Here is a 21729-nt window from a genome sequence, read left to right as displayed (position 1 = left end):
GTATATACCACATTTTGTTTATCCACTCATCCTTGATGGACATTTGGGTTGTTTCTACCTTTTGTCATTGTGAATAATCCTACTATAAGCATTGGCATACAAATATCTTCAAGTCCCTGCTGTCAATTTTTTTGGGTATGTACCTAGAAGTGGAATTGCTGCATCATACAGTGATTCTATGTTTAATTTTTTTAAGAGCTGCCATACTGCTTTCCACAGCAGTTGCACCATTGTACTTTCCCACTAGCAATGCATGAGGGCTCTAATTTCTTCATATCTTTACCAACACTTGTTATTTTGTTCTGTGTGTTTTTTAAAAATGATAGTCATCCTAACGGGTGCAAAGTGGTATCTAACTGTGGTTTTGATTTGCATATCCCTAATGATTACCATAAGCATCTTTCATGTGCTTATTGGCCATTCGTATAGCTTCTTTTTTACTTTTTATTTTTTACATTTTTAATTAATTAATTATTTTTTTTTTTGAGACAGGGTCTCACTTTGTCGCCTGGGCTGGAGTGTAGTGGTGCAGTCTTGGCTCACTGCAACCTCTGTCTCCTGGGTTCAACTGACTCTCATGCCTCAGACTCCTGAGTTAGCTGGGATTACTGGTGTGAGCCACTGTGCCCTGCCTTATATATCTTCTTTAAAGAAATGTCCATTCTGATGGCTTCTGAGGAAAATGGTGGATAGGAGGCAGGACTAACTTGCAGCTACGACTCAGACGGACAGAGCAGCGTGTGGAGACTTACATCATGAACTTTTGCTCCAAGAACTACCACAGGAACATACCAGGTAAGCCAAGAGAATCCACAGACCCTTTGAAGAAGGTGGATTACCACTGCAGGCTCTGTGGGACAGCCAAGGAGCTCCGAAGACAAAAGTCATATTCTCCTGGGAGCTCTATGGCCCCACCCACTGCCTGATCCACCCTATGCTACCGCAGCTGATGTGCTCTTGAGAGCACCAGCTCCTGGCTGGAGGTCAACCAACATAAAACTAGTGCGCATAACAAAAATACAACCAAGTCAACCAACATAAAACCAGTGTGCTTAACAAAAATACAACCAAGGACCCTCATAGAGTCCACTTCACTCCCCTGCTACCTCTACCAGAGCAGGTGCTGGTATCCATGGCTGAAAGATCTGACAATGGATCACATCACAGGACTCTTTGCAGACACTTCCTAGTACCAGCCCAGAGCCTGGTAGCTTCTCTGGGTGGCTAGATCCAGAAGAGAAATAACAATCAATGCAGTTTGACTCTGAGGAAGCCCCATCCCTAGGGGAAAGGGGAGAGCACCACATCAAGGAAGCACCCCATGGGACAAAAGAATCTGAACAGCAGCCCTCAAGTCCCAGATCTTCCCTCTGACATAGTCTACCCAAATGAGAAGGAACCAGAAAAACAATCCAGTAACATGATGACAAAATAAGGTTCTTTTTTTTTTGAGATGGAGTCTTGCTCTGTCACCTAGGCTGGAGTGCAGTGGTGTGATCTTGGCTCACTGCAACCTCTGCTTCCTGGGTACAAGTGATTCTCCTGCCTCAGCCTCCCAAGTAGCTGGGACTACACGTACGTGCTGCCACGCCTGGCTAATTTTTGAATTTTTAGTACAGACAAGGTTTAGCCATGTTGGCCAGGCTGGTCTCGAACTCCTGACCTCAGGTATCTGCCCACCTTGGCCTCCCAAAGTGTTGGGATTACAGGCGTAAGCCACTGTGCCTGGCCCAAAACAAGGTTCTTTAACACTTCCAAAAGATCACACTAACTCACCAGCAATGGATCCAAGCCAGGAGAAAAATCTCTGAATTGGCAGAAAAAGAATTCAGAAGGTCAACTATTAAGCCAATCAAGGAGGCACCAGAGAAAGATGAAGTCCAACCTAAAGAAATAAAAAAATGATACAGGATATGCATGGAAAAATCTCCAGTGAAACAGAGAGCATAAATAAAAAAACAATCACAACTTCTGGAAATCAAGGACACACTTCGAGAAATGCAAAATGCACTAGAAAGTCTCAGCAACAGAACTGCACAAGTTCAAGAAAGAACTTCAGCGCTTGAAGACAAGACTTTCAAATTAACCCAATCTGTCAAAGACAAAGAAAAAAAGAATTTAAAAAATGAACAAAGCCTCCAAGAAGTTTGGTATTATGTTTAACGATGAAACCTAAGAATAATTGGTGTTCCCAAGGAAAAAGAGAAATCTAAAAGTTTGGAAAACATATTTGAGGGAATAATTGAGGAAAACTTCCCCAGCCTTGCTAGAGATCTAGACATCCAAATACAAGAAGCCATCCAAATCCCAAGAACACCTGGGAAATTCATTGCAAAAAGATCATCGCCTAGGCACATAGGCATCAGGTTATCTAAAATCAAGACAAAGGAAAGAATATTAAGGACTCTGAGGCAAAAGCATCAGGTACTATAAAGGAAAACCTATCAGATTAACAGCAGATTTCTCAGTAGAAACCCTACAAGCTAGAGGGGATTGAGGTCCTATCTTTAGCCTCCTTAAACAAAACAATTATCAGCCAAGAATTTTGTATCTAGTGAAACTAAGCTTCATAAATTAAGGAAAGATACAGTCTTTTTCAGACAAACAAATGCTGAGAGAATTTGCCACTGCCAAGCCAGCACTATAGGAACTGTTAAAAGGAGCTCTAAATCTTGAAACAAATATTTGAAATACACCAAAACAGAATCTCCTTAAAGCATAAATCTCACAGGACCTATAAAACAGCAACACAATGAAAAAAACCCAGGGTATTCAGGTAACAAGTAGCATGATGAATAGTAGTACCTCACATCTCAATACTGATGTTGGATGTAAATGGCTTAAATGGTCCACTTAAAAGATACAGAATGGCAGAGTAGATAAAAATTCACCAACCAAGTATCTGCTGTCTTTATGAGACCCATCTGACACATAAGGACTCACATAAGCTTAAAGTGGGGGGAAAAGGTATTCCATGCCAGTGGACACCAAAAGTGAGCAGGAATAGCTATTCTCATATCAGACAAAACAGACTTTAAAGCAACAGCAGTTAAAAAAGACAAAGAGGGACATTATATAATGATAAAAAAAAAAAACTACTCCAACAGGTAAATATCACAATCCTAAATATATACGCACCTAACATTGGAGCTTCCAAATTTATAAAACAATTACTATTAGACCTAAGAAATGAGATAGTAACACAATAATAGTGGGGGACTTCAATACTCCACTGACAACACTAGACAGGTCATCAAGACAGAAAGTCAACAAAGAAACAATGGACTTAAACTATATCCTACAACAAATGGACTTAACAGATATTTACAGAACTTTCTACACAACAATTGCAGAATATACATTCTGTTCATCAACACATGGAACATCTCCCAAGATAGACCATATAATAGGCCACAAAATAAAAAAATTTAAGAAAATTGAAATTATAGCAAGAACTCTCACAGATCACAGTGGAATAGAATTGGAAATGAACTCCAAAAGGAATTCTCAAAACCATGCAAATACATGGAAATTAAATGACCTGCTCCTGAATGATTGTTCAGTCAACAATGAAACCAAGATGGAAACTTATAAATTCTTTGAACTGAACAATAATAGTGACACAACCTATCAAAACCTCTGGGATACAGCAAAGGCAATGCCAAGAGGAAAGTTTATAGCATTAAATGCCTACATCAAAAAGTCTGAAAGAGCACAAATAGACAATCTAAGGTCACATTTCAAGGAGCTAGAGAAAGAGGAAAAAAACAAACCTAAACCCAGCAGAAGAAAAGAAATAACCAAGATCAGAGCAGAAGTAAATGATATTGAAACAACAAAAAAAAACCCACAAAAGATAAATGAAACAAAAATCTGGTTCTTTGAAAAGATAAATAAAATTGATAGGCCATTAGCAAGATTAACCAATAAAAGAAGAGAGAAGATCAAACTAAGCTCAATTAGAAATGAAACAGGAGATATTATAACTGATACCACAGAAATACAAAAGATCACTCAAGGCTCCTATGAATACCTTTACGTGCATAAACTAGAAAACCTAGAGGAGGATGGATAAATTCCTGGAAATATGCAACTCTCCTAGATTAAACCAGGAAGAAATAGAACCTCTGAACAGACCAATAACAAGCAGCGAGATTGAAATGATAATTAAAAAGTTACCAATGAAAAAAAGTCCAAGACCAGAGAGATTCACAGCTAAATTCTATCAGACATTCAAAGAAAAATTGGTACCAATCCTATTGACACTATTCCAAAAGACAGAGAAAGGGAATCCTCTCTAAATCATTCTATGAAGACAGTATCACCCTAATAACAAAACCAGAAAAGGACATAACAAAAAAAGAAAACTACAGACCAATGTCCTTGATGAACATAGATGCAAAAATCCTCAACAAAATACTAGCTAACCAAATCCAACAGCATGTCAAAAAGATAATCCACCATGATCAAGTGGATTTCATACCAGGGATTCAGGGATGGTTTAACATCTGCAATCAATAAATGCGATACACCACATAAACATAATAAAAAACAAAAATCACAAGGTCATCTCAATAGATGCAGAAAAAGCACTTGACAAAATTCAGCATTGCTTTATGATGAAAACCCTCAGAAAAATCAGCACAGAAGGGACATATCTTAAGGTAATAAAAACCATTGATGACAAACCCACAGTCAACATTATACTGAATAGGGGAAAGTTGAAAGCATTTCCCCTGAGAACTGGAACAAGACAAGGATGCCCACTTTCACCACTTCTATTCAACATAGTACTGGAAGTCCTAGCTAGAGCAATCAGACAAGAGAAAAAAATAAAGGGCATCTAAATTGGTAAAGAGGAAGTCAAACTTTTGCTGTTGGCTGATGACATGACCATATATCTAGAAAACCCTAAAGACTCCTTCAAAAAGCTCCTAGAACTGGTAAATGAATTCAGCAAAATTTTAGGATAACAAAATTAATGTACATAAATCAGTAGCCCCGCTGTATACCAACAACAACCAAGCTGAGAATCAAACCAAGAACTCAACCCCTTTTACAATAGCTGCAAAAAAATAAAATACTTAGGAATATACTTAACCAAGGAGGTGAAAGACCTCTACAAGGAAAACTACAAAACATTGCTGAAAGAAATCATAGATGACACAAACAAATGGAAACACATCCTATGCTCATGGATGGGTAGAATCAATATTGTGAAGACAACCATACTGCCAAAAGCAACCTACAAATCCAATACAATTCCCATCAAAATACCCCCATCATTCTTCACAGAACTAGAAAAAACAATCCTAAAATTCATATAGAACCAAAAAAAGAGCCCACTAGCCAGAGCAAGACTAAGCAAAAAGAACAAATCTGGAGGGATTATCCTACCTGACTTCAAACTATACTATAAGGCCATAGTCATCAAAGCAGTATGGTATTGGTATAAAAACAGGCATATAGACCAATGGAACAGAATAGAGAAACCAGAAATAAAGCCAAATACTTGTAGTCAAATGATCTTTGACAAAGCAAACAAAAACATAAAGTGATGAATGGACACCTTATTAAACAAATGGTGCTGGTATAATTGGCAAGCCACATGTAGAAGAATGAAACTGGATCCTCACCTCTCACCTTATACAAAAATTATCTCAAGATGGATCAAAGACTTCAATCTAAGACCTGAAACCATAAAAATTCTAGAAGATAACACTAGCTTAGGCAAAGACTTCTCATGACCAAGAACCCAAAAGCAAATGCAACAAAAACAAAGATAAACAGATGGAACTTAAACTAAAAAAGCTTCTGCACAGCAAAAGAAATAATCAGCAGAGTAAACAGACAACCCACAGTGTGGGAGAAAATCTTCACAATCTATACATCCAACAGAGGACTAATATCCAGAATCTACAAGCAACTCAAATCAGCAAGAAAAAACGAACAATCCCATCAAAAAGTGGGCTAAGGACATGAATAGACGTTCTCAAAAGAAGATATACAAATGGCTAACAAAAACATGAAAAAAATGCTCAACATCACTAATTATCAGGGAAACGCAAATCAAAACCATAATGCGATACCACTTTACTCCTGCAAGAATGGCTATAACCAAAAAAATTAAAAAAAAAAAAAACTACAGATGTTGGCATGGATGTGGCGAAAAGGGAACACTTTTACACTTTGAAGGGAATCTAAATTAATACAACCACTATGAAAAACAGTGTGGAGATTCCTTAAAGAACTAAAAGTAGATCTACCATTTGATCCAGCAGCCCCACTCCTGGGTATCTACCGAGAGGAAAAGAAGTCATTATATAAAAAATATACTTGCACACGCATGTTTACAGCAGCACATTTGCAATTGAAAAAATATGGAACCAGCCCAAATGTCCATCAATCAAGTAGATAAAGAAAATGTGGTATATATATACCACAGAATACTACTTAGTCATACAAAGGAACAAAATAATGGCATTTGCAGCAACCTGGATGGAACTGGAGACCACTATTCTAACCATTATTCTAACCATTATTCCTGAAATAACTCAGGAATAGAAAACCGAATATCTATGTTCCAATAAGTGGGAGCTAAGCTATGAGGACACAAAGGCATAATAATAATACAATGGACTTTGGGGACTCAGCCGAAAGGGTCGGGCGGCGGGTGAGGGATAAAAGACTACACATTGGGCACAGTGTACACTGCTCAGGTGGTGGGGGAACCAAAATTCCAGAAATCACCACCAAAGAACTTATTCACATAGCCAGGTGTGGTGGCTAACACATGTAATCCCAGCACTTTGGGAGGCCGAGGCAGGCAGATGACTTGAGCTCAGGAGTTCAAGACAAGCCTGGCCAACATTGCAAAAACTCATCTCTACTAAAAATTTAAAAATTAGCTGGGTGTGGTGGCGGGTTCCTGAAGTCACAGCTACTTGGGAGGCTGAGGCAGGAGAACTGCTTGAACCCAGGAAGTGGAGTATGCGGTGAGCCGAGATCACACCGCTGCACTCCAGCCTGGGCAACAGAGCAAGACTCTGGACACTGTCTCAAACAAAACAAAACAAAACAAAACAAAACAATGAACTTTTTCAAGTAACCAAACACCACCTGTTCCCCAAAAACCTATTGAAATAAAACAACAAAAAAGAAATGTCTATTCAAGTCCTTTGCCCACTTTCAAATTAGTTTTTGTTATTGAGTTATAGTTCTGAACATTCTGGCTATTAATTATTAGGTATAAATTTACTAATATTTTCTCCCTTTCCATGGGTTGCTTTTCATTCTGTTTATAGTGTCCTTTGATGCACAGAAGTTTTTAATTTTAATGAAGTCCAATTTATCTATTTTTCCTTTTGTTGCTTGTGCTTTTGGTGTCACATCCAAGAAATCACTGTTAAATCCAATGTCATGAGGCTTTTTGTCTACGTTTTCTTTTAAGAGTTTTGTAGCTTTATTTCTTATGTTTAAGTTGGTGATTCATTTTGAGTGAATATAATGTAAGGTAAAGGTCCAACTTCCTTCTTTTGCATGTGGATATCCAGTAGGAGCTTACATTTTTATGTGGATGTCTATTGAGCCAGTGTTAGCATTTTATCACATAATGGGACCCCCTCCTTTGCCTTTCTCATTATAAATGGCCAACAATGACCCCAGCAATGACTCATACCAGTACTTAGAAGACTTGAGCTGTAACCAGTGCCTGAGCTCATGTCTTGTGGAGGTTTCAGCCAGCACTAACAAGTTGGCAGTGTCTTGTACTACCACTTTGTTTATAATAATATGGCAAAAGGTATCATTATTGGAATTGCCACAGTGGGTTCACCATTCAGACTTCTGGATGTGTTCATGCAGTCAAAATTTCTGAGACAGATGACCCTAACATTGAACTCAGTTCTAAGGTTCTTCATTCAGACAAGAATGACTATGTTTGCTACAGGAAAACTCAGTAGGAAAGCTGACTTGCATATTCAGCTCAGAAATGCAAAGGAAAATGAAAAAGGAAAGGAAAAAAAGAATGCATATTCATGAAAAATTAAAAATATTTATACGTTTGGAAGTATTGCCAGTTTAAGAAGCTTTGCCAGCCCATGGAGAAAAATCCCCAAAAGGAACAATTATGAGGTAACTTTTATATGAAATGCTGCTCTTATGTTCTTAATGCTTGTAATGGCGTATCTGTGTAGGTTTTTTCACTTATTTTTGTGACTAAATTGGGTATTTTGGTGGTATATAATGGATTTCCAGGAAAAAAACCCCAAATCTATGACACCGCATCTATACCATGCATTGGATGACTATCATTCACTTAATTTCCTAAATTGAGGGTCATATATATTTCAGCAATTTTTTTCTATGTATTTCCTGTATAGTTGAGATCATACTGAATACTTATGTTTTCACTTTCCTTTTTCTCTTACCATGTCTTAAACATTTTCCGATGCCACTGAAACTCTGCAAACATCCCTACTAATGGCAGCCCAGCATTTCATGATACTGATGCACCATGGTACTATGTGCTGCGTTTGTAACTCGATAGTTTTCCAGTGTTTGTCTATTTCTCTTTTCAGCCCCATGGCACAGGGACCAATTATCATTAGGATCCTATTATCTTTACCACAAAGCACAGCAGCCTCAGAAAGCCTTGATCGGGTTTTGTTTTTGCCCAACCCTTCCAAATGCATTGCCAAATCACTCGTGTTTGGGTCCCATCAGGATACCGATTATGTCCACACCCAGACTGCGAGGTGTATGTTGCTAATACATATATTTGTCTGCTGTAAAGTTCTAGATTGAGGGAGAAACAATTACTTGTCCCCCTTTCCCTTCAGTTCCTCCTTGCCTGGAATGATTTCCGTTTTCTTAGCACTCTCTCTGAATCCTCTCTCTTTAATTTTCAGTTTACTCTTCTAGTCTCACCAGCTCTGTGAAGTTTTTTTCAGCCACTCTCGCCCACATTAATATCTCCCTCCAGGGAACCGTCTGCACCTTCACTTTAGTACTTTATTGCCAGTCATCTTGTATTATTCTTTGTTTATTTTACTGTAGATTATAAGTGCATGAAGAACAGAAATGCTTTTAGAAATCTTTTCCTTTCCTATGGGGCAAAGCACAGAAAGGTGACATCTGATAAATTCTAGCTGAATGGAGCAGAGTTGAAGTGCAAACGAATGTACTGACTAAAAGGCTAAAGTGAGATTTTCCTTTTTGAATAACAACAATACAATATTTGGCATATGTCCAATATCCAAAGTAAGAATTTAAACTATGTCATTTTATCATCATCTGAACTGGATATTAGTAAAAAAAATTGCTACTTAATCAGAATTCGTGCACACCCAAAGTCACAAATCTTGATTATTCCTTGCTTAGTTATTAGAATATTTTCAGGTTTTATATCTCTGTGAATACACTGTAAGATCATTATTTGATTATTTTTCTGAACCATCAAAATGACAAAGAATAAACATTAACTACTAGTTTAAATAATAGATACACAGCCTATGAGATAAAAACAAATGTGGGCTTCCTTCACTTTTCTAAAAGAACTTAAATTGGCAATTTTTCACTTGTAACTCTTGTCATACCAAAATTAAAAATTTTATTAAAATATTGTTTTATTACTGAAAAAATTGAAATTATAATTGTATACAAAAACTGTCTTTTTTTTTTTTTTAAAGAAGGGATTTTCAGACTGGGTGTGGTGGCTCATGTCCATAATCCCAGCACTTTGTGAGGCCGAGGCGGGAGGATAACTTGAAGCCAGGAATTTGAGACCACCCTGGGCAATGCAATGAGACCCTGTCTCTACAAAAAAGTTAAAAAATTAGCCAGGCAAAGTGGCATGCACTTATGGTCCTAGCTACTGAGGAGGCTGAGGCTGAAGGATCATTTGAGCCTCGAAGGTTGAGGCTGCAGTGAGCTATGATCACACTGCGCAGAGCCTGAGCAACTGAGCTAGACCCTGTCTCGAAAACAAAAAATAAAAATAAAAATAAAAAATTAAATTCAAGAAGAGAGTAACATACAATTATTTCTTTCACTTTTTGCTGGGTCCTATTTAAACCGTAAGAGGTAAAACTCTAAATGAGATTAGACTTAAGAGTACCTCTAATAACTGCTGCCACCCAAGAGTCACAATTCAGGTTGAAAAACTTGCAGATTTGAGAAATTACAAAAACATTTAAATGATAACAAAAAGCAAAATTCACTTATAATTAGAATGACCATATTATTTATCATCCAAATCAGGAGACTTCCAAGTGTGAAAGAGGGGCCTATAGCCGGGCTCGGTGGCTCACGCCTGTAATCCAGCACTTTGGGAGGCCGAGGCGGGCAGATCACGCGGTCAGGAGATAGAGACCATCCTGGCCAACACGGTGAAACCCCGTCTCTACTAAAAATAGAAAAAATTAACCAGGCGTGGTGGCAGGTGCCTGTAGTCCCAGCTACTCAGGAGGCTGAGGCAGGAGAATGGCGGGAACCCGGGAGGCAGAGCTTGCAGTGAGCCAAGATGGTGCCACTGCACTCCAGCCTGGACGACGGAGCGAGACTCCGTCTCAAAAAAAAAAAAAAAAAAAAAAAAAAGAAAGAAAGAGGGGCCTATTAATAATCATGCCCCGACAACAGGCACAAACCAGGACTGCCCTGGGCGAGCCGGGGCGCAGAGTCCCCTGCTTAGCAGAGATTCCGAAGCATTCCGCGCCAGGGGATGGGGATCACTTCCACCTCCTCACCGGAGCTAGCCTGGAACGATCAGCAACACTCCTGAGACGGCCCACGATGCTGTCAGAATCCATACTGGGAAAGTGGGACCCGAGGCACGCTGACCTCAAAGCAGCTGTTTTTGTTTTTTGTTTTTTGTTTTTGGTTTTTTTTTGAGACAGAGTCTCACTGTGTCGCCCAGGCTGGAGCTCAGTGGCGCGATCTCGGCTCACTGCAACCTCCGCCTCCCGGGTTCAAGCGATTCTCCTGCCTCAGCCTCCCGAGCGGCTGGGACTACGGATGTGTCCCGAGTAGCTAGGATTACAGGCGCTCACCACCATGCCCGGCTAATTTTGTATTTTTAGTAGAGGCTGGTTTCACCATGTTGTTGTCCAGGCTGGTCTTGAATTACTGAGCTCAAGTGATCCGCCCACCTTGGTCTCCCAAAGTGCTGGGATTACAGGCGTGAGCCACCGCGCCTGGACCCAGCTGTTCTTTCATATGCAGCGGCCTTACAATTTGCTGCCTCATCATAATGACCCTGAATGAAGCAGATGCTCCTCGCTGGACAGGAGCTGCCCGGCTAGGGGCCTGGGTGAGGGCAGGCTGAGTGAGCCCGCGCGCACATGGGCATTCCAGAAATGGGTTTCCATGTTGCGGAGGTGCTGTGAGAAAACAGCTCAGACCTTACCCTTCAGAACTTTACAGTTTATCCACGCTCCCAAAAAAGAAAATGGATGAAAATAATATCGATCTCCACAACTGGGCCCTCACAGGGAACTCTACTTTTCAAAGCACTTTCAATTCAAAGCATAAATTATTTCATCCTTGCAACAATCCTGTGATTGCAAGTGGCCACTGACAGAATTAAGTGTCATGAATTAAGTGTCCATTAAGTGTCACAATAATCAACTCCTTCTGCCTCCTTTTCTACTATGCTGTCAGGCCCTTTAAGCATTTTTGTCAAACTGACAATTCTGAAATGATTGTCTTTGGTTCTTTAATAGCTATCTAGGAAGAGAAAAAGAGCTGAGCCCTAAATTCATTTTAGGTTGCAGAAATGACACTGGTAACAGGAGCTTGTTCCTATTTAGTCTCAATTACTGTCAACTGCTTCATAATTTGTATGAAGAGCAGTTAGAAGAAACTTTTTTAGGTCTCTTAAAAGTACTAAGGCCTTAGACACTAATTAAAAAAAATACATAGGCCGGGCATGGTCGCTGATGCCTGTAATACTTGCGCTTCGGGAGGCCAAGGTGGGCGGATCGCTTGTGCCCAGGAGTTTGATACCAGCCTGGGCCCAATGGTGAAACTCAGTCTCTACAAAAAATACAAAAATTAGCTAGGTGTGTGGCGTGTGCCTTTAGTCCCAGCTACACAAGACGCTGAGATGGGACGATGGCTTGTGCCCAGGAGGTGGAGGTTGCAGTGAGCCAAGATGGCACCACTGCACTCTAGCCTATGTGACAGAGTGAGACCCTGTCTCAAAAAAAAAATTTTTTTTTGGAATATAAATGAACATAGTTTTGATATCCTACCTTTTAAGCAACACACTTAAGAAATTTAGACTAACACTCTGAGTCAGTAACACTCATACTTGGTGATTACATTAGAACAGGTTATGTCCTTTAAATGAGTTTGCATCAAGTTCTAGAATTTCTAGACTATATGTGTAGCATTACCAAGTAAATGGATTTACATCAATATCTGTCCATTGGCCTATACATATGTTTTCTGCATCTAATCCATGTGAAATTTATAGCACTTATTTTTCAACCAAATATACAAAAGGAAATGAAGTATTGACATATTCCAAAGAAACAGGAAAATTTATTTTATAGGAGCAGGTAACAGAAGTTATTGATAAAGAGTGAGAGGATACTGAAGAAATTTAAAAGGGAGTAAAAATAATTGGAACCTGGCTGGGCGTGGTGACTCATGCCTGTAACCCCAGCACTTTGGGAGGCTTAGGCAGGCAGATCATCTGAGGTCAGGAGTTCGAGACCAGCCTGGCCAACATGGTGAAACCCTGTCTCTACTAAACATACAAAAATTAGCCAGGCGTGGTTGTGGGTACCTGTAATCCCAGCTACTCGGGAGGCTGATGCAGGAGAATCACTTGAACCTGGGAGGCAGAGGTTGCAGTGAGCTGTAGTTGCGCCACTGGACCCCAGCCTGGGTGACAGAGGAAGACTCTGTCTCAAAATAAATAAATAAATAAAAATTTTTTAAAAATTAAAAAATAAATAATTTGAACCATAAGAAACAGGGCATGGGGGGAAGAAGATGCTTAGACATACAGCATTCACCTACTCCACTGCAAAGCCACACTCAATGCAAACTCTCTGCAATGCCTCTTGCAATCAGCTTATTTTCCCTCAAAGAACAAGAAACATGCAAGTCTCTCTTAATAAAATAATTTTAATAAGTTGAGTTTTATACACAGCTTTTTTTTTTTTTGAGACAGAGTTGCTCTTTGTTGCTCAGGCTGGAGTGCAGTGGTGTCATCTCGGCTCACTGCAACCTCTGCCTCCTGGGTTCAAGTGATTCTCCTGCCTCAGCCTCCTGAGTTGCTGGGATTACAGGTGCTCACCACCATGCCTGGCTAATTTTTTGTATTTTTTAGTAGACATGGGGTTTCGCCATGTTGGCCAGGCTGGTCTTGAACTCCTGACCTCAGGTGATCCACCAGCCTCGGCCTCCCAAAGTGCTGGGATTACAGGCATGAGACACCATGCTTGGCCTTGTACACAGTTTTTAGCAAACAATGCTCAGATGCTCAGGTTCAGTTGTTGTGGCTGACGTGCAATCTTTTTTTTTTTTTTTTTTTTTTTTTTTGGCTCACAGGCCAGCCTAAAGAGATATCCATGGTATTTTAAAACTGACTTTAAACTTTAAAATCATCTCTGCAAACTTGCACACCAGAAATTGCTTCTTAAATAGCCTGATAAAAACAATAAATCTTTTTTTTATTATCTGAGAAATTTATTCTCTTTGAGCCTTAGGCATGGATGCTCACACAGGAGGAGAGAGAAAAGCAACCCTCTCCTCAACAACCAAAACATGAGTATCAACAAGATGCTGATGGAGGTTGCAGCCTGACCCACTCCTATCTCAGAGGTCATTTTTGCCAGCTGGGCATGGTGGCTCATGCTTGTAATCCTAGCTCTTTGGGAGGCCAAGGTGGGAGAATCGCTTGAGGTCAGGGGTTTGAGACCACCCTGGGCAACACAATGAGACTAACTCTACAAAAAAAAAAAAAAATTTTTTTTAAATTAGCCATGCATGATAGCATGTGCCATAGTCCCAGTTCCTTGGGAGGCTAAGGTGGAAGGATTGTTTGAGCATGGGAGGCTGAGGTTGCAGTGAGCCGTGAAGGCGCCACTGCATTCTAGCCTGGGAAACAGAGCAAGATCCTGTCTCAGGAAGAAAAAAAAAAAAAAAGTCATTTTTGCCATTTTGAGATGAAGCCCCTGTTCTCTAATCAATACAGCAAATATATAAAAATCCCTGGGTTCATTATGGCGTTAAATGGACCACTTTGGTTACCTCACTCTAGTGATATTATAGGGTAAAAGAGAACCAAATGAATAGGTATTTTCTTAAGTCCTGCGCTTCTCCAAATTTAATGTGCACATGAATCACCTGGAGCTCTGGTTAAAATGCAGACTCTGATTCAGCAGGTCTGTAGTGGACCTCAGATTCAGCATTTCTAAAAGCTCCCAGGTGATCTCTATGAACCATAGTTGGAGTAGCAAGGCCTGAATCCCTTGGTACTTTAACCTTCAGTGTCCTGTTTAGGATCTCGACTCTGGAGACGATAAGGTGCACATGGTCTCTACAGGTTTAAAGCTGTGAGTCGTCAGCAACACCACTAGGTCAGATTGCCTTTTCTATTCTTTGAGACTATCATGGGAGTTCCTTTAAAAATAAGGAGAGTATAAAGGTTTTAGTTGTATTATTGTGACAGCTTTATATATGGCTTAGATTTTTTTCTTTGCAAGCATTTTAATTATAGATAAATAAAAAGACAGATACACAAAGGCTTACCATAAGAAAATGAGAAGTAATTTCCATCTTGGAGGAGGGAAGTTAGTCTGAAAAATTATCTTTTTTTGAGACAGACTCTTGCTCTGTCGCCCAGGCTGGAGTACAGTGGCCCGATCTTAGCTCATTGTAACCTCTGCCTCTCGAGTTCAAGTGATTCTCCCACCTCAGCCTGCTGAGTAGTAGCTGGGATTACAGGCATGCATTGCCATGCCCGGCTAATTTTTGTATTTTTAGTAGAGACAGGGTTTCACCATGTTGGCCAGGCTGGTCTTGAACTCCTCACCTCAGGTAATCTGCCCACCTCAACCTCCCAAAGTCCTGGGATTACAGGCTTGAGCCACCACACCTAGCCTGAAAAATTACCTATTTTTAATAGAGGCCACATATTATCAATCAGAAGTTTCCAGTGTTTTAAAGCTTAGGGTATAGAACGTGTTGTTCCAAGCACAGAAATGATGGCAGTTGCGTTGGTCTACAATAATGTTTGGCTCCACTGGAAATAGTCACAATCAGTTAGGCAGTTTGGGTTGACTGACTGATTGACTCATCCAACCATCCACCCATCCCTCCATCCAGTTATTCAATAAATATTTATTGATCACCCTTTATATAAAAATATCCAATTTAGATATTAAAGAGATACAAAGATAAAGCAGCCACAGACATTGCATTCAAGCTTATAACCAAGTACCCAGGAAAGTGTCTGGTCATATAGGGATAAAGTATAAACACTTGTGGTAAGTGGTATTTTTAGAAATCATTTTAACTACCCATAAAACTCCTGCAGCAACTTTGATACCTCCTATAGCATGGTGGAAAGCAACAAAGATAAGGATTCCATTTGGCATCATCTTTATTAAGCATCAGAAAGCACAATTTGCATCATGAAAAATAGGTTTATGTAGTTTGTGAAAAATATCCCTCTACATTAATAGAAAATAAAAGCTTTTGATTTAACCTAATAAAAACTTCACTGACTTTCCTAAAACTAAAGAAAGCTTCCCCTCCGTATTGAAATGTATTCTCATGATCTTGTACTTTCTTTTTCAGCAATCCTAGACTGCTATGATAGACATTCTGCTGGCATCAAAACTGACCATATGGTACTCTGTATCATTGCCTCAGCACTGTCTCTGTCTAGGCACCAACTCAAAAGGGCTAGATATATTTTTTAAAAGCTATCATTGGCTGAGTGCAGTGGTTCACACCTGTAATCCTGGCACTTTGGGCAGCCAAGGCAGGAGTTTGAGGCCAGCCTGGGCAAGATAGTGAGACCCCCATCTCTACAAAAACAAAAATTGGCTGAGTGTAGTGGCATGTGCCTGTAGTCCCAGCTACTCAGGGAGGCTGAAGTGAGAGAATCACTTGAGCCCAGGAGTTTGAGGCTCAAGGGTGCTATGATCACACCACCGCACTCCAGCCTGGGCAGTAGAGCGAGACTGTCCCAAAAATATAATGATATATAGCAAAGGTACCAGGAGCCAACTTGAAGAATCTCATGTTGGCCTAAGATGGGAAAATCTGAGCATGGGAGAGACCAATGACAGCAAAGAATTGAAAACACCACAATACAAAATTTGTGTTTATAATGGTGCTCCAGCCACCTCTCCCCAAAACTTGTCATTGTTGCTAAGATATCATCTCATCACCCTGAGTGTTGATAAATAAAAGTAACCAGAGTCCATGAGGGTGAGTTCTTTTCCATACAATTCCAATTATTAAATGCAGAAGGAATAACAGAATTAGAAAATTACTGTCACGAAATACTAGATACAGGCAATAATCATCACTGGATGCTAAAACCATCAGGGAAACAACGTTGACAGGGAAAATGATAATGGAGGGGACCAAACGAATACCTCCTGAGCCCACTCATCAATTTTAACATTATCGAAAGTGGGACAAGTGGATGCTATACACCTCATAATGGGGATGCGATATGAAGTGTACAGCACCACATAGGAGGCATTGCTATCTAAAAAAAGCTGAACCTGAATATGATCAAGCCTCTAGATATAAACTCCAATTTACAGGAAATACAAGTGAAAGAACAAGTTAAATTACATACAGGAAACAGTCAGCCAAAATTATTTCTCTAACATAGTCGTATTCAAAGTGTGGTTCTTGAACCAACAGCTTCAGTAGCATCTGGGAAAATATGAGAAATGCACATTCTTGGGGCCCTACCCAAGACTGACTGAATCAGAAACTCTGGGGGTGGGGCCCAGGAAGCTGTGTTTTAACAAGCCCTCCTTGTGATTTTGATGCATGCTCAAGCTTGAGAACTACGGCTATAAAAAATTAATGAATTTTTTTTTTTTTTTTTGAGACAGAGTCTCACACTGTCGCCCAGGCTGGAGTGCAGTGGCACGATCTCGGCTCACTGCAAGCTCCGCCTCCTGGGTTCACACCATTCTCCTGCCTCAGCCTCCCGAGTAGCTGGGACTACAAGCACCCGCCACAATGCCCGGCCAATTTTTTGTATTTTTAGTAGAGACAGGGTTTCACCGTGTAGGCCAGGATGGTCTCGATCTCCTGACTTCGTGATCCGCCTACCTCAGCCTCCCAAAGTGCTGGGATTACAGGCGTGAGCCACCATGCCCAGCTGGAAATGGTTTTTAAAAAGGAAAGGAAAGGGGGACTTAGATTGCTATCGAGTAAAGGACTTAAGAGACTTAAAAATAATAGTTAAAAAAAAAAGTACCATGGGGGATTACATCAGCAATATCCTGAAAACTTACTATTATTTTTGGAGACAGGGTCTCACTCTGTTGTCCAGGCTGGAGAGCAGTGGTGTGATCTCAGCTCACTGCAACCTCTGCCTCCCGGGTTCAAGTGATTCTCCAGCTCCAGCCTCCCAAGTAGCTAGGATTACAGGTGCGTACCACCATGGGTGGCTAATTTTTATATTTTTTCGTAGAGATAGAGTTTCTCCATGTTGCCCAGGCTGGTCTTGAACTCCTGAGCTCAAAGCCATCTGCCTGCATTGGCTTCCCAAAGTGCTGGGATTACAGGCATGAGCCACCATACCGGCCCTGAAAAATTATTCTCGCCCAATTTAAAAATAGTTTCAGGGGTCACTGGCACTGTGGCAAAAGGAATCATTATATTTATTCAAATTTTTAATTCATAAGGAATTAGCAATTTGATTCTTACAGAAATTGGAAAGAGCCATGAATAATGCATCACTTTTTTCTCATATTTTGAACTTTCTTTTGTTATTCCCTTTTCTTCTTTTTGCAGAGACAGGGTCTTGCTATGTTGCCCAGGCCTGTCTCAAACTCTGGGGCTCATGTGATCCTCCCACTTCAGCCTCCCAAGGTGCTGGGATTACTGGCTGAACTTCCTTTTGTTTTGCTTCTTTGGCTCTTACTTTCCCTTTGTCTTCAGCTCTCCAAACAAAACCCTGAGCTATTTAGAAGAAAAGAGTCATCATGAAGAAATGAATAAATACATTAGAAAATGTTACTTACGTTATGTATATGACAGAAATTAAGAGCTTGAAGTGTTTGCCATAATACGCTTTTGATCACTCCATCAGCAACTCTGAGGGAAAAAATAAAAAAGGAAATGAAAACTCATAGGATAGAGTTCCAGAAGCAAGGGCTGGGAATAGAAGTGGAGTGGTGAGGGACTGTCCTCTTCAAGGAACACCATGCAGAAGGGTCCTAAAAATATATTTTAGTGAAAATTGGGCTTTACTATCTTTTTATTATGGTTATGTAATTTCCTTTTGTAATTTGAATTTTTTACATCCATAAAATGATGCATGCTTATGAAGATTCAAAAAATATAGAAAAGTAAAGGAATAAAAAAAAGAAAAGGAAAGGAATAAAAAAAAGAAAAGTAAAGGAATAAAATGTGTTGGGTCAAATCTTGCTACCCCAAAATAACTGCTATAACTTCTGGTGGCTCTCTTCAGGCATCTCTGTTCCTCTCTCTCCCTGTCTCTCTCTGTACTTTTTTTTTTTTTTTTTTTTTTTTGAGACAGGGTCTGGCTCTGTCACCCAGGCTGGAGTGCAGTGGCATGATCTCAGCTCACTGTAACTTCCTCCTCCCAGGTTCAAGAAATTTGATTCTCCTGCCTCAGCTTCCCAAGTAGCTAGGATTACAGGCACGTGCCACGATACCCGGCTAATTTTTGTATTTTTAGTAGAGACGGGGTTTTGTCATGTTGGCCAGGCTGGTCTTGAACTCTCGACCTCAGATGATCCACCTGCCTCGCCCTCCTAAAGTGCTTGGATTACAGGTATGAGCCACTATGACCGGCCAGTATTTACTTTTTAACTTTAATTTTAAAATAAAAACATTCGTATGGTTCAAATTTTAAACATATAAAAGTATATACATTAAGTCTCTCTGACACCTGCCTAGCCACCCATTTATTTTCTTCAATTTCACCCCTGACCACTTTGAGAATTTTATGCATAGAGGTACAAATACCAACATGTACACATATATTTTAGAGGCTCCAGAGGAGATCATTATATGGATATATCATAATTTACTTAGTCTCTATTGATGAGCAGTTAAGTTCAGCCAATTTTTGTTTCTAGAAACTCTTCAATGAATATCTGTAATCATCCATCTTATGATATTTACACAATTACCTTCTTAAGGTAAGTTCTAGAAGTGGGATTTCTGAGACCAATGGTAGGCACCCATTACATTTCGATCCTGCATGGATGAAATTCAGGTAGACCTGAGACTTGGTTTTGCAGGAAAAAAGGTATACTTGGAAGATGGCTCTTCAATTTATCCAATTCATGGTGGTAGACACTCAAGTTATTTTGTAATAGTTACTTGTCCCTGTAAGCAGATAGCCCAGAAGGAGGCCAGGGAGAATAAGGATCCCATAAGAATGAGAGGGTGTAAGCTTCTTGTCCCTGGCAGACTCATCCCTCTGTATAGAAAATACTGGGAAGTATCATGGGCAGGTGTATTTTCCACTGGGGATTGGAGGTCTGGGAAACTTACTCTGGGAATATTCTACTTTATGTAACATCTCCATGAATTATAGCAATTACATTCTCTGTAACTTTTCTGTTGGTAGCTTTCCATCACTCACATCACTGTCCCATGATGATGCCTTCACATTTACACACTGCCAAACTACCCTTTCTGAGGAAGGTTATACCCATTTTCACTCCCACCAAACATCTGTGCATCAAAGTCCCTGTCTCCTCATTGTCTTGCCAACATTTGGTTTTGCCAATGTTATGTTTGCCAATCTGTGGTTAAAATAAAAAGATGTCTCACTGTGGTTTTTATTTGCATTTTACTAATTTTTAGTGATTATTATTTCTCACACCCTTATTGGATACTACATTTCTTCTTTTGTGTAATTCCATTTTATGCCTTTATTGCTTTTTAAATTGGTCTGTTCACTGTTTTATTACTGATTTACAAAGACTCAATGTATATCATGGTCTGTTATATATGCTGCAAATATTTTGCTCAGTGTTGTTTGTCTTTCAGCCCTGTTGATGGAGATGCGGCTGTTGTTTGTATATTTTTCAAAAATCTGAAACATAAGAGTTTCTTTTACTAAATGTCAACTGTAAGGATTTTCTTAATTTAAAAAAATTATATTATGTAATACCCCAAACATATCCATCACTCAGATTTAATATTTTATCATATTTGGATATTTAAATCATATATTTAGATCACTTTTTAAAAATTGAACATGTGCAGATGTAGCTGACTTTACAGAACAGTGGGAAGGCCTAGGCATGACTCAGTTATGACACTAGCTACGAGAGTCTGAAGTATATGCAGAGAAACAGCAAGTGATGTACACGGTATTTTCCTCAGAGCAGTTTCCTGATCTTGTACCACAATTATGGTGGCATGTCCTTGATATCAGTGGCCCAGTGGCAACCCTTGACCCCAGTTCTCCTAATTATTAATATTGCGAATGTACCTAATTTTCATGATTAAATCCCTTTCGACTTGAAGTGTCTATTTCCAGCACTGAATACTGATATAACTGTATTCTTCTCCCCACTTCACCTAGAGCCCAACCTGAAACAACATTGGGTACACTTTCAAAATATGAGGCAGGAAGAATAGTATAGCCATGTTGAGCACTGTGAGACAGGTTGCTTGAGTTCAAATCCCAGATATGCTGCTTCCTACTTTATAATCTTGAACACGTTATTTAAGCTCTCTGCACCTTCAATTTTCCTCATGTGTAATACTAGAATAATATCTTATAAGTTATTTGAGTAATCTATCCCCTCAATGTCTGGTTTTAACACCCACATGAGTTCTGGAGATACAGGTCTGAGATTAGATAAGGCCAGTCGATGGGATTGAGACCCCTGTACAAAGATGGAAGAGGTGCAGAATAGCAAGAGGCCCTGAGGAGAGAAAGAACTGGAGGTGTGGGGAAAACAGTATGAGGCCAGGGTGGCTGAAACTTGAGTGAAGAAGCCGGGAAGGTTGGCAGAAATCAGTCCATGGAGGGCCTCAGAGATCTAGATCTCAATAAGAAATTTGGATTTTATGCTAAATTCAAAACCATTGAAAGAAATCAAGCAAGGAAGTGACATAATATGGAGAATGGATTTCTGGGAAGGCAACATACATACAGAGAGAGAAATTAGGAGGCTAATTCAATAACCCAAGTGAGATTTGGACACTTAGATTATGGTGGCAGCAGTGAGAGGAAGGGAAATGGATTTCAGTCCTTGAGAGGGACTAGCGAGGGTGGAGTACATGCTCCTGCTGACATGGGAACAGAACGCTAGTCTGGTTGGGATCTAAGAGCCTACAGGTGCAGGAGAGTAAGTACTGGAATTGGGAAACAAGGTAGGGGCTAGGATTCAGAAACTGCAAAACGCCAATTACTAGCCTTAATAACAGGGAATGGAGAATGAAGTAATTTCATAGGTAAGTAATTTCATAGGATGTTAAAGATGACTTTAACATGAAAGAGGATGTTTAAAGGCATCTCACAGG

At 39.8% G+C, this 21729-nt stretch overlaps 1 protein-coding gene across 1 annotated transcript in view; it reads right to left on the bottom strand.

Moving 5' to 3' along the window:
- Window positions 1-21729, bottom strand: part of CDKL4 (cyclin dependent kinase like 4) — a 64621-nt gene that overhangs the window by 16296 nt on the left and 26596 nt on the right. The window contains 2 exon segments of the mRNA XM_055108036.2: window positions 9331-9421; window positions 18237-18309. Of these exon segments, the coding sequence (XP_054964011.1) occupies window positions 9331-9421; window positions 18237-18309 (164 nt within the window).

The sequence above is a fragment of the Pan paniscus genome, chromosome 12, assembly GCF_029289425.2.
Source record: "Pan paniscus chromosome 12, NHGRI_mPanPan1-v2.0_pri, whole genome shotgun sequence".
NCBI classification, from domain to species: Eukaryota; Metazoa; Chordata; class Mammalia; order Primates; family Hominidae; genus Pan; species Pan paniscus.
Note: the sequence above shows the minus strand (reverse complement) of the source record. Positions and strands in the feature narration are given on the sequence as shown.